A 13,750-nucleotide genomic window follows, 5' to 3' on the forward strand; every position below is an offset into this window, starting at 1 on the left:
ACCGAGGAAGTCACCACATAAGCCAATATCACCCTACATTACTGTCTATAACATTCACAATGACCTATGCTAAGGCTGACAGAGGTAGCTCCCAACTCTCTTAGCAGTGTGTGTCTCTGCTCATGAGCTTTTATTGGCTCAAAACAGAGATGAGCCAGTCCTTTTTGTACAAGCTTATCTGAACCAAACACAGAAAGAGATATCTATTGTGATCCAAGAAGAAATAGTTGGTCTTTATCTCTGGTCCCAATCATTCTGGCTCCTAAATTCCTTGGAATTTCCCTGGCATCCCTTTTCATTCGTAATCCCTATTTGGATTATACTGATTTTAAGGACTGATTCTGAACATCTCTGCTGGGTTCTGCAGTAGATGGACTGTCTACTGTGCATGGGGCCCTGGATTCCATCCTCTTCACCACACACAAATAACAAAACCAAAACAAACAAACAAAAACCAGAGCAAGCACAGAACTCTTGAGTCATGACCTTGGAGTACTAGGAGGGGGTGGGTCCTTCTTTCCTCCCTGCCTTCAGAAAAAAAGCACAAACATCAAAACATCTACAGAGCATGTCAAAACGGAGTTGTGAGGGCATTGTGGGGTGTTCACATGCTATTAGTCCATTCAAGCAAATGAACTGGGTGCAGGAATGTGAACTTTTAAATCCAACCAAGTCTGAAAATGCCCCTAACATCCTTGAATGAATGCAATAGCCTCAACTATCGCAAAATGGCAGAAGAACGTTTTACTTGTACTTAGGCCTAGCCATCTGACGCACATACTCTGATGGTGGATAGGCTAAGGTGATGGCCTTTCCTATGCCGATCCTCTTCCTTTGCATGTAACTTTAGAATGTCCGTTGTCTACAGCTTCTGCCTTTCAGTGCCCCTGTACCATTTAAGTTTCTGTGGGGCACTCTGTACTCTTGTTTTCCAAACATGTCATTCCCAAGACACCAGATAAAGTTATTTGCTTTTATAGTTTCTGATTTTGCCTTGATTGGCATTACATGATGTCAGATGGAGTCTGAAGTGGTTCACAGCCCCCTGTCCCCCTGTGCTGCCAAGGTCATAACATGCCCCGAGGTCTTTTGTTTTGTATCAGTTCCCTGGTAACTTTATATCACATGACTCCCTTCTGTTACCAAACTTCCTATGTCTTTGGTTAAGGTTTCAAAACTTTATTTGGGTTGTTGCCTGTGGCTTAGGAAGAAAAATTTCTTGGCTAGGTACCTAGTGCAGGCACCCCTCATGTGGTGGGAATTTGGAATTTTACAAAGGAGAAATTTTTAAAAATATTTATTATATACAATGTATATGAATGCTTTTTTCTGTATGTATGTGAGTACACCATGTTTGTACAGTACTCTCGAATGCCAGAAGAGGGTCTTGGATCTCTTGGAACAGGAGTTGTGGTTGTGAGTTGCTGTGTGGGTGCTGGCAGTCGAACCTGGATCCTCTGGTGTTACAGGAGGGGACTCCTGTTCGTTCCGGCAGCCTGGCAAACTTAACCCGAAATAACCACACAGAAACTGTATTAATTAAATCACTGCTTGGCCCATTAGCTCTAGTTTCTTATTGGTTAATTCTTACATCTTAATTTAACCCATTTCTATTGATCTGTATAGTGCCATGTGGCAGTGGCTTACCAGGTAAAATTCCCAGCATCTGTCTCCAATAAATTCATAGAGTCTCTCTGACTCCACCCTTTTTCCTCCCAGCATTCAGTTCCATCCTTCCCACCTACCTAAGTTCTGCCCTATCAATAGGCCAAGGCAGTTTCTTTCTTCATTAATGCTAATCACAGCATACAGAGGGAACTCTCACATCACTCTGGAAGAGCAGCCAGTCCTCAACACCACTCAGTCATCTCTACAGTCCCAGAAAGGTAACTTTCACATTGAGTTACTGTTTGTGGTTTGAATGAGAAGTGCCCCATGTATTTGGGCACTTGGGGTGGTACTGTTTGGGGTAGATTACAAAAGCTTTAGAAGGTGCAGCCTCGCTGGAAGAAGTACACCTCTGGAGGTAGGTTTTGGGGGCTGGTAGCCTTGCCCCATTTCTTATTCTTTTTCTGCTTCTTGTGTGGTTGGTGGAGATGTGATCTCTCAGCTTCTTGTTCCTACTGCCATGCCTTCCCCACCTCCAGAACACGGAGTCCTCTGGAATGGTTTGGCCACATTATGTTATCAGAGCAGCAGCAACAAGAAGAGAAACTAATACAGAAGTTGGCACCAGGTGTGGGTTCTTGCCCCAAGAGCAGCCTTTCTATTGTTTCAGTGCTGAGCAGGAAGCCTCTCCTTAGCAGCCTTTATCTCTTTAGCAAATACAGGCCCTTCCGCACCTATCTTGGGGGAAGTATCAAGCTTCCTATTGTTCTTTCTTTCTGCACCACTTGCTTTTTTCCCACTGTAGATCTGCACAAGAATAATCAATAAGTAACAAGGCCTCAGCCGCTGTTATTTCAGAACATTTCTTTCACCAAAGAAAGTAGCCATTACTTTTTCATTTGTCCTCATGCAAAAGCCAGCTCCTTTTGGAAAACAGTGAAGTTGCTAATAAAGTCCTTGCTCCCCCACTTAAAATTTCTTGAGCCCGGCCTCCACCCTCCCTATTAGTCTCAGCACTGCTATCTTCCAGGCTCCTACTCAAAATGACCCTTCAAGCTCTGCTCACAGCATTCAGTGGCTTTTGCCAACTTCCGAACTCTTCCGGAACCTGGCACCAAAAAGTCTAGCATCATTAAAGTGAAATCTTCCAGAAAGTATTGCCTCCACATCAGCACCCAAATGTGGTCTGGGGGGGTTCAGAGTTGCATCTCAAGCTAGAAGTCTAAGTATGTTAAGAGTGGCAGGCAGTACATGGCATGATTTTGAAGGCAGAAAGGGTTATAATTTGTTTATTTGCTTGTTTGTTTAACTTTACAGGAGCCCACAGTTAAAATATGTTGGCTTTTAAAAAAACATTTTTAAAAAAAAAATTTAAAAGACTTTCTTTAAAGTGTTGACAATGTTAACTACTGTGGGACTTTTAGAGTTGTACTATATTTTTTTTTTTTTTTTTTTTTTTTTTTTTGGTTTTTCAAGACAGGGTTTCTCTGTGGTTTTGGAGCCTGTCCTGGAACTAGCTCTTGTAGACCAGGCTGGTCTCGAACTCACAGAGATCCACCTGCCTCTGCCTCCCGAGTGCTGGGATTAAAGGCGTGCGCCACCACCGCCCGGCTATATTTTTATTTTGGTATTAACATGAGGTCTTGGGTTAAATAAGAAAGGAAATGGGTATGGCTTAAAGTGTGTTTGAGCATCAATTTGACAAGGAACGGAATCTCTTAGCTTCACCTATCAGCCTGTTATCCTATCTGAGGGACTCTTAATTGTGAGGTTATCCTGATAAACAGGTCTGTGGGCATGGCTGTGAGGCATTTTCTTGAGGGCTAACTGATGTAGGAGGGCTCAGAGCACTGTGGACCATTCTGAGGCAGGGACTCTTGGGCTATATATAAGAAAGCTATGTAACATGCACCAAGGCAGCAATCCAATAAGCAACATTCCTCATGAGACTCTTTCGGTTTGTACTTGGGCTCCTGTCCTAACTCCCCTTCATGATGTGAGTGACCCGAAAGTGTAAGCCAAATAAACCTCCTCCTCGCCAAGTAGCTTTCATACAAGGTGTTTATTACAGCCACAGGAAGCAAACAGGATGGGCAACCGCTACCCTAAGAAGGCTACCGAGCAGTCACTAGTCCAGAAATACAGGTTCTCTTACAGCTAAGAGGTGGGCCCTCATCTTGAAGATTTCTGAATTGAACAGATTAAAATTCCTCTTGATGGTTTGAAACTAGAATGCATCCTTTGAAGCTCTGGCTATTCCAGAATGAGTTCTCCATGTACTCAATTAGTACAGAGTTATAAAACCAAGCAACTTAAGCAGCAAGCACACTCTCTCGAGCGCCCTCCTTCCCCACTGCTGACCCTTCTCTGAGCTTCCTTGCTAAGATATGAAATTTGATCACCGTCAAAGAGCCGACTGTAGAGGTTGAGGGATGTATCTCAGTGGCATGGTGCTTGGCTCGCATGAATGAAGCCCCAGGTTCAGCTCCCAAGACTCTCTGTCTCCCAATAAGAAACCACTCTGTCTGACTCAATAACCCTTTTAAAAACCAGGTTTAATATGATAATGTTAAAGCCTTCACATATCTGTCTCAGATAAAGGTTGAACTACATGCTGTCGCTGACGAATCCCCAGTGTTGTGACACATACAACTGGATTTGCTTGACAGTTTGAGCTTTCCATGATGACACACAGCCTTGCTTTGGGAAACTGTATCACTTACTTATTTGAAGAAGACAGGGCAAAGCAATGTATTGCATTTGGGCCTTGGGGTGACTTTAGCACGGATTTCTGAGGACTAAGTGCTAACTAAGGGCCAAACAGATGTTCAAACATAAGCCTGAAGTTTGCTCAACAAAATCCTACTCTCCTGCCCCCAAAGCTTGACTGGCACGCATCCTAAGTTACTCAGTGGCCTCACATGCCTGCTGAGGACCACAGCAGCGCTAAGTAGACAGTCTTCCAAAACTCTGGCCTTAATCTTCTAACAGACATAGTCAATAGTTGACTGAATTCTACTTTCTTAGCTCATCTGCTGAGAAAATTAAACACTTTAGTTAAACAGCACTCCCAGGCCAAGAAAAACCCTCATGAATTAAGTGCCTTAGCTGAATTACTGTCCCAAACTCTTGCTAACAATACCCAAGGAGCATGCTACTAAAGTTATGGACCGCTAAAGTTCAGGCTAATCAGCTTATAAACCTCAAGAGGAAAGCATTGTCTCCAAAATCAACCCCTTCCCTTCTTCCCCAGGGCATTTGTGATTCATAGACCATAAATCAAATTCTTCATTGTCTTAAACATATATTTGCATATGACACCATAATCACCATTAAATATGCATATCAAGAACCTAAGGATGACTTTAATCTGCCTCAGAAAGAAACCATTCTTCAGTTATGACATGGATACGTACACTTTAACTGAGTCAACCACAAGAGGTCATCACTGTTGGTGGTGTCACCCAAACCCTAGTTTTCTAAGTGACCTTAAAGGCCTCTGGTTAGCTCAGGACTTCTGCAGAAGCAATCTTCTTCTAACTTCCCCTTAAATGACTGAACCGTCTCTGAATGCAGCAGACTGTGTAGCCCTTCTCCAATATTAGCCCTACTAGCTTTCCACTCTCAAGGGGCAGGCCAGTGGATTCAGGATTCTACAATCCTGAAGCATTTACTTACTGAACGTCCCTTCTTTGGGGCTGGTATGTATAATTGCCACATGGAGGCATTGTTTAACTTCATGCAACAAACCTTAAGTGGTGGACAGTAGTAAAATGTAAATAGCTGGTAAATTCTGAAACGTCCTTAATGAGGAAAACAGACTTACAAAAACACCTGGCGCTTGGTATTCTGTTTGCTTCTCAAGGAGGCACTGCTATTAAAACAGATTGCTGTTCATATACACCTGAAAAATCATTTTTTGACCACTGTTCTTGCTAGTTTTTATGTGCGCCTGACACAGATGAATCATTGTTGAAAAGGTATCTCTACCAGATTGACTTTTAGGCAAACCTGTGTGATATTTTTCTTAATTAGTGACTTGCTGTGGGACAATGGTCATGTACCCTGTAAAGATTTGTCACTTGTATTGATTTAATAAAATGCTGATTGGTCAGTAGCCAGGCAGGAAGTATAGGCAGGGAGACCAGAATAGGAGAATTCTGGGAGGAGGAAAGGCTCAGTCTGCAGTCGTCACCTAGACACAGAGGAAGCAAGATGAAAATGTCTCACTGATAAAAGGTACCAAGCCACATGGCTAACACAGACAAGAATTTTGGGTTAAGATGTAAGAGTTAGTTAATAAGAAGCCTGAGCTAATAGGCCAACCAGTTTATAATTAATGTAGGCCTCCATGTGTTTTTTGGGGGACTGAACGGCTATAGGACCTAGAGGGACATACAGCTCTGTCAATCATGACTGATGTGAGAAAGCCCAGCCTGTTGTGGAAGGTGTGCCTCCCCATCCCCAGGTAACTGGTCCTAGATGTGTAAGAAAGCAGGTGGGGCAAACTGGAAGCAAAACTAGCAGCATTCCCCCATGGCCTCTTCTTGAGTTCCTGCCTCCAGATTGCGGTTGCGGCTTGAGTTCCTCTCACAGATTTCCTGGGATGCTGGACTGTGACTTGAGAGTTGTGAGCCTGAATAAACCCTTACTCTTGAAGTTGTTTTGGTCATGTTGTTGTTGTTGCTTGTTTGTTTTTGTGATAGGATCTCTTTCTGTAGCCCTGGAGGTCCTCGCTCTGTAGACCAGGCTGGCCTCAAACTCAGAGATCTGCTTGTTTCTGCCTCCCAAGCACTGGGATTAAAGGTGTGCACCACAGTTCCTAGCTAGTCATGGTATTTTATCACAAAAAATAGAAACCCTAATTAAGGCACCTACTTAGAAAAAGTTACCCAAAATTGATGCTTTAAGTGACCCTGAACCTAGCCCAGGAAAACTGTTAAAGGGGTGTTTGGATCTGGTTCTAACTGGCTAAAATCTAGTTCTATTGTTACTGACATTTTAAAAAGAGTTTTAATACTATATATAATTCATTGTTTAGTTACTTCTTTGCCCAGGGTAATAATCCCATGTTGATTACAATAATCTTAACTGAGAAATGGTTTCAAGTTATTACTTCTGCCCTACCCCTGACTGTAACTTTGTTACTTAGTGTGTTACTTAGTGTGGCTGTGTCATATCTTCTCTCCTTTGTGGGACATACCTTCCTGGGAATGAGGTATTCCAGCTGTAAGGGACTGAATATAAAATTGACAAATTGTGTGTGATTTAATGATGGGCATCCTAGCATTGGGGTAACTTTTCTTCATCAATTAATTATTCTTTTCTTGTAACTTTTAAAATCCCTTTTCAGCCTCCCTCTTAAACCCTACACACTATTTGGGGGACCCACTCAGACCCATCTAAACCTTGGGGAGACTTCAGAACTACAGTTTGCAATGTTACACTTCCAGTTTCAGAGTCTGAATTGATCAACACCCATGCTGTGTACCTTATCATTAAACCAGACATCTTTGGCCTAGTTTATAATACCGTCTGTATTAAGACACTAGGAAAAAGTAGCATGTCTCCATGAGTTCTACAAGCTGTCCTAGCGAATTACTAAGGCCGAGGAGGGAGGGGGCTGTTAAAGACCACTTTATAGCCAATTGGTCAGAGCACAGGTCTAACCTGAGACTATAATTGGTGACTACATGGGAACTGTCTTGTTGGACTGAGCCCTTAACCTGTGGGAAGTGGGTCTGTCGAGACAGATGTGCTAGCATGGAAACATAAGATATCCAGAGGGCATTAGTGCAAAAATCCTAGCATATATGATGACAGGAGTGTTTGTTCTGTGTGCCAGTACAGTAGGAGAAATGTTTCCTAGCCCCATCCAAAACCAGAATGGTGGGCTTCCTTACACAAAGTATCCAGAAGGTATCTGGTATGCCCCTCAACTCTGTCCTTGTCCTAAAGAATGTTACTGTTCCTTCGATATGTTATTACAGCATTGCTTTTTGCTTTTCTACATAGACTATCACCCATGCTATACATAACATGCACCATGGAATGTCTGATGTGGGATTCCCTTCTGTATGCTGTGAATATCATTGGTTAATAAAGAAACTGGCTTGGCCTGTTAGGGTAGAGTAGAGCTAGGTGGGGAAAAGTAAACTAAATGCTGGGAGAAAGGAAGCAGAGTCGGGGAGAAGTCATAGAGCGCGGAGACAGACATGCTGGAACCTTACCAGTAGGTAGGCCACGAGTCTTGTGATAAAATATAAAATAATGAAAATGGGTTAAATTAAGATATAAAGCTAGCCATTAAGAAGTTCGAGCTAATAGGCCAAGCAGTGATTTAATTAATACAGTTTCTGTGTGGTTATTTCGGGAGTCTGGGCAGCCGGGAAATGAAAAAGCAGCCTCCTACTACAAATGTCTTAATACATCACTTGAAAAATGCTTCCCTTGAGACATCTGAAAAACAGCAGGCTCTATGTGACAGGCATTCTCAGAGCCAAAAGAATTTTTGTGCTGACTGCTCTACATATGGCTATTGAGCATTTAAAATGACACTAGTGTTAATTGAAGGATGAAATTTAAAATTCTTACTTTTTAATTAATTTAAATAGCCATATGTAGTTAACTGCTACTAACCATAGCCTGTAGTGGCATTTCATTTGTGGTTTAATAAATGAAGCTTGTCTGAAGATAAGAGAGTAAAACAGCCCCACTGGTCAGCCTTACAGACCAGGCAGTAATGACACACACCTTTAATCCCAGTAGCCACATTAGTTTGCCATAGAAACCGGGTGGTGCGTGCCTTTACTCCCAGCCCTAGAGAGGATTATGAAACAGGAGACAGCTCTCAGTCTCAGTCTCATTCTGAGATTCCTGGAGGCAGGATCCCCATTTTGGACTGAGGTAGAGTTAAGAGCCAGTGGCTGGCTCTTTTGCTTTTCTGCCCTTCAGGTTGAACCCCAATATCTTTCCCTGAGTTTTTATTAATCGTGTTTCAATAGCCTTAACACTTTTATTATTTGAAATTATACTTCAACTTTTGAAGAGTGATGGAGACATTCAGTGGTTACTATCGGCTATAGAGCACTTTAAAATAAGTGTGTTGGTATATGGCTTCTTTATAGAGCTCTTACCCAGAACATACATGGTCCTGGATTTAAAATTCGGTACCAACCCCTTTAAAAAAGGTCACAATGACTCAAGCTTTGAAGACTATTTTAAATACTACAATAGCAAATAAACAAAATTGTGTTCTTCCTTCTTACCTCATTTAGGCTTATCAAATGATATCATTCACGATCAGGATTTGGAATGGCTTTGGTCTTGGTGCAGTACAAGAGATAGACTTTGAAATATATGTATACATATACATGTATAAAAATATGTACAAATTTATATATGTGCATATATGTATATGAAGTGAGAGCTATATAGGTGATAATTCAAAGCTTATAATTCCTTTTTGCCTTGAGTTTAACCCTTATAAAGTAAGGTATTCTGTTGTTTTTGTTTTTGTTTTGTTTTGTGGTACTGGGTTTCAAACTGGACCCTGCGTATGCTAGATAAACAGTCTAGCACTTAGCTACACCTTCAGCTCCAGTTTGGCCTTTTACAGTTAGGACACAGAGCATTCTTGGTATCCTATTTCCCACATTAATCATTTATATAGCTATGTTCAGTTATTGAAAACAACCTAGAGTTTGGTTTGTAATATTCAGTAGCCAATTGTAGGCACTGAAAACACTGGCAGGTAAGGGCAGGCCCGACACTTGCTGTAGCTCACAACTGTGACATGAACCGAGGTCAGCTCCGAGCCTGACCCCTTCCTCTCACACATTTTTCCCCCTTTGCTTTAGTCACTGACATCACGAGTAGAATGCATGGGAAGCCACCCTCTCGCTGAATAGCAGCGTCTGCACATAGGGTGCCCTGAGGGAATGAGCGGCGGGTTCTCTCACCAGGCCTCATGTCTGCAGCACTGGGACTCAGCACTCCCTCCTCGAAGGGGACATCCATTCCTACATCCTCCGATGGGGATCTGAAAACAAGCAAAAGAGAACATAAAAACACCACACCTGGCTTTTAAAATCAGTTAATGGAATGGAGGATTGACATTTCAGCTGGCTTGATGTAAGCCCAGTACGTGTGCTGAGCCCATTGGTAAGTGGCCCCAAGCGCAGTTTCTGTGGATGAGAACCACAAATGCCAATTTTGGTGACGCCACTAAGAGCAGTTTGACTGTGAACCCCAGTCACTTCTCCAGCTCCCACAAGAAATACAAATCCAGTAAGACTTCAGGAAGAGAAAAAATGCAAAACGCTAATTCATGGCAAGGGATATCAGACATATATTTTTTTCAACATGACAGGCAAGAGCTGTGCTCTACAGTAGACATAGCTCAGTATCTATAAATGTGTACTGAATACCTCAGCTGCACCTGCCAAGGGCAGGATACTCCACTGATCTCACTTTTTAAGCTTATAAGCTAGGGCTACGTGACCTACCTTACTCCGTGTTGAAGGACAAGCGATGATAGCAACACACCCAACTTCTGAGCAGACAGGGGCTGGCACTCTTCCCACCCACCTCTGAATATTTAAAGATTCCCTGCGGCTATGTGTTGCTGAAGATGAGTTTCCCCATTAACCATCTCTTGCCTCTGCTCAGAGCTGAGCCCAGTCCCACTCCTATCACCCTTTTCAGTAAGACAAAGGCTGAGGAGCCTGGGAAAGTAGAGAAAAACGACAAATCCGCATGCTCTTCTAGGGCGCCGATGGCTGTAGACTGAATTCCTCTAGTTTTAATTCTTTGGCCCTTGTCTGGTAAATGCTCACCTATCATGGTCTCACACATATCTTCTTGGTGGCTTCCATGAAATTTTAATCCTCTATGGTAAATCTTCAGATGTAGTCACAAATCTAAGTTTAAATAGGCTAACTTTGTACTCAAGGTCTCAATTTGTTTTCTTCCTCTATCCCTCCCTCAACAAGCCTTTTTTTTTTCTATACCAAAGATTTGGAGTTTGACCAACTTCTGTAGGGGTCAGGTTAAGTCCACTGTTATCGACAAAGCCCCGACGTGATAAGTCCTATGCCTCCGGTCATAACTATGCTGGCTTTGACTCTTCAACAGATATGTGTTGACGGTCTACTATATGCTGAGAATGTAACATCCCATCAAGGAAATGGGAGGATGGAGCTAAATCAATGCCCAGTGCTTCACACAGCTCCGTAGCCACTTCCCTGGGGAAAAAAAGGTCCCTTTGTCTGTCCCACTATCTCCAAAGACCCTTCTAAAACACAACAGCAGGAATCGTTAAACAACCCCAAAGGTCCAGATGCTAAAGGCTCTGTTCTCACCTGTGGCACTCCTGAGGTATAGAATCTTTAGGGGACAGGCCTCCTAGAAGGAAAGTATGTCACTGGGAATGTGCTCTTGAAGGGACTGTTGGGACACTGCTTCAAGTCTCTTTGCTTCCTGGCTGCCATGACTGTGCCCTGTAACTCACTGCTGCCGTGGATACTCTGCCTCATGCCAGGCTCCAAAGAAGCGTAGCCAAGCAATCATAGACTGAAACTTCTGATGCTATCAGTCAAATACAATTCCTTCCTCTTTTTAAGTTCAACTGTCTTGTCAGCAACGGGAAGCTGACTAACTAGGGAGTGTCTCTGTAGAACATCTGTGGCTTTGACCTTATGCAGTCTTGAAAATTGACCCTGCACCAGAGCTGACGGACAGCAAGCAAAGCTGGAGGTATAGTTCAGGACAGCCCCTGGCTGGCATGTGGGAAACCCCACGTTCAATCTCTTGCTACACACACATGAGCTCAGACCTTGTTCCTCTGAGACAGGATTCCTCACTGAGCCTGGAGCACATGATTTTCAGCAACTCTGGCAGCCAGAAAGCCTCACACTCTTCCTGTCTACCCCCAGATGGGTAGGAATGCTAGCCCAGTCTTTGGTCTGGGTGCTGGAATCCAAACTTCAGTCCTCCCATTTAACCACCAAGCCCTCTCTCTGGCCCTGAGGTTCTGATGTTGGAAGTCCTGGGATTCAGAGGGATAGATTCCTGATTTACCAAGATGGCATAGTTTGTCATATGTAACACACACACACACACATTGACCTTGTTGTCTCAAGTCATCTGTGGGGCTCTCCTGAACTGTTAAGTCACTACATCTGTCATGTAGGAAAATGTTGCTAAGAGCGGTTAGCCTCAACACTTAGATCAAGCTGGGTGTGGTGGCCCACAACTGTTATCTGCACTTGGGAGGTGGAGACAAGAGATCAATGTCAGCTTCAGCTACAAAAGGAGTCCGGGGCCAGGGGTGTGTCCATGAAATCCAATCTCAAGAACAGAAGAAAAAGAAAATACAAACCAAAACAAAAACAACAAAAGACTTGAAAACAAAGCCAGCTAAATTAATCACTTGCTGTGTGCTACAAAACATGTTACACCATCATTTTGCACCTATCATCACCGAAGCGATTTTCTTCTCCAGGCTAAATGCTTTCTCCATGTGAAGCTTCAAGACAACAGCAATGAAATCTACCTTATTCGCTGTTGTATCTCCAGTACCTAGGCAGGTAAATACCCAGTAAGTGTATGTTAGACAGGAGTACTTGAACACACACATAATTTCTCTAGTCTCCTGTCCGAGAGCCAATCTTAAATGTCTGAAAAAGCTTTAGATTCTGAGTGACCACCACACTGAGCTCAAGGCAGATGTCACAATACTCGCTTGACTGTGGACAGAGAAGTTCAGGCTTCAGCCTCAAAATAGGGTTAGGGGTTTTAAACGTGACAAAGAGTATCAACCTAAATTTTGTGAGTTTTATGAAGTCTGCGAGTCACCAGCAATTTGGTGAAGTAACTGCAGAAGTTCTGGCTGTGAGGTCAGGGTTCGGAGCTGTGGTTGCCTTAACCACTGATGATCTGATTGGCTGAGAAAATTGGCTGCCAGTTTTAAGGGTTTTAAATAGAGACAATAAATAGCCAACATCACAGACCATGGAGAATAAACATGCACAATACACATAAACCCTCTGTCTGAGTTTAAGACATCCTTACAGTTAAGAAATAACATCAAAAGCAGTGGTTTAACTGAAGTATGGGTTGTACATGTTTGGACAAAACATCGCTAAGATTCCTGCGAATTGTGTATGGACCCAGGTAAGAGATAATTTCACAGCTGCACAAATCTGCAGATCCTAGCCTGCCTCCCAGCTCACCGGCGTTCCAGAACAGAGTCTGAGACCTCAGCAGCTGTCCTCAGCACAGTGTGGAGACCTGTGAAGAAAGGGTCTGGGAAAGGGAAAAGCTGAAGGCCATGCTTGGGGGTGTTTGGAGTCAAGAACTACTGACAAGCCCATGGGCATTCAGAGGCTATGAGGAAAATCAGAGCTGTAAGAGCCTAGAAGCCAGTCTAGGAGAGCCCAGGCAAGGCGCTACATCTGTAGAAAAGACGTGGTCTGAAGATGACTAGGTGGCAGAAGTGTGCCCGGTGAGGTGAGCTGGCCACATGTCTCCACCTAGAGGATGCCTCATGACTGTTCTGTGGGTTCTTTAGTGGATAGAATAATGTCACCACTTGTCCCTGACTCCTGATCATGTGACCATGTGACTCGCTGTAGCTAATGAAAAGACTTAGGAACAGGAGCATGTGGTATCATCCTTCTTGTGCTGGTGGTCTTGAGGGTTCCGCCTGGCTAGATTTCCGGTGCCAATGATGCGCTAAAGACCAGTGGGTACATGAACAAGAAATGGTTTTCTGTTCTGTTTTGCTGTAAGACCGTGCCCTCACCTGCTCATTCTGATATATACCAAACTTTATTCCTTCAGAGGGAATATGTGGCTCACACTGTGGTCAAAATGTTATTTGCTCATTTGGATATCCAATTTCCACATTCCTAACACAGTCTGTGTCTACGATACACATCTTGCCTGGGACGTGAAACTGTAGGAGTACATTTTAAAAGTGAAGACATGAATTTGGGAAGGCAGAAAAGGTTTTCAAGTATACTATAAATTGAAGTATCAAAATAATATCTTTATTTTTTTGTTTTTTAAAAGGTCATCATCTATTAATTCATATTTACTCCATTCACTCAATTTACTTAATATTTTTCTTTAAATTGGT

The 13,750-nt window shown here is 43.0% G+C and overlaps 1 protein-coding gene across 1 annotated transcript in view; it reads right to left on the reverse strand.

The window, feature by feature from the left end:
• The window catches only part of Prune2 (prune homolog 2 with BCH domain), a 258,384-nt gene that overhangs the window by 38,731 nt on the left and 205,903 nt on the right, over window positions 1–13,750 (reverse strand). Inside the window, exon 10 of the mRNA XM_057779958.1 lies at window positions 9,570–9,649. Within this exon, the coding sequence (XP_057635941.1) occupies window positions 9,570–9,649 (80 nt within the window). The remainder of the gene's footprint in view (window positions 1–9,569; window positions 9,650–13,750) is intronic.

Source organism: Chionomys nivalis, chromosome 8 (assembly GCF_950005125.1).
Source record: "Chionomys nivalis chromosome 8, mChiNiv1.1, whole genome shotgun sequence".
Taxonomy (NCBI): Eukaryota; Metazoa; Chordata; class Mammalia; order Rodentia; family Cricetidae; genus Chionomys; species Chionomys nivalis.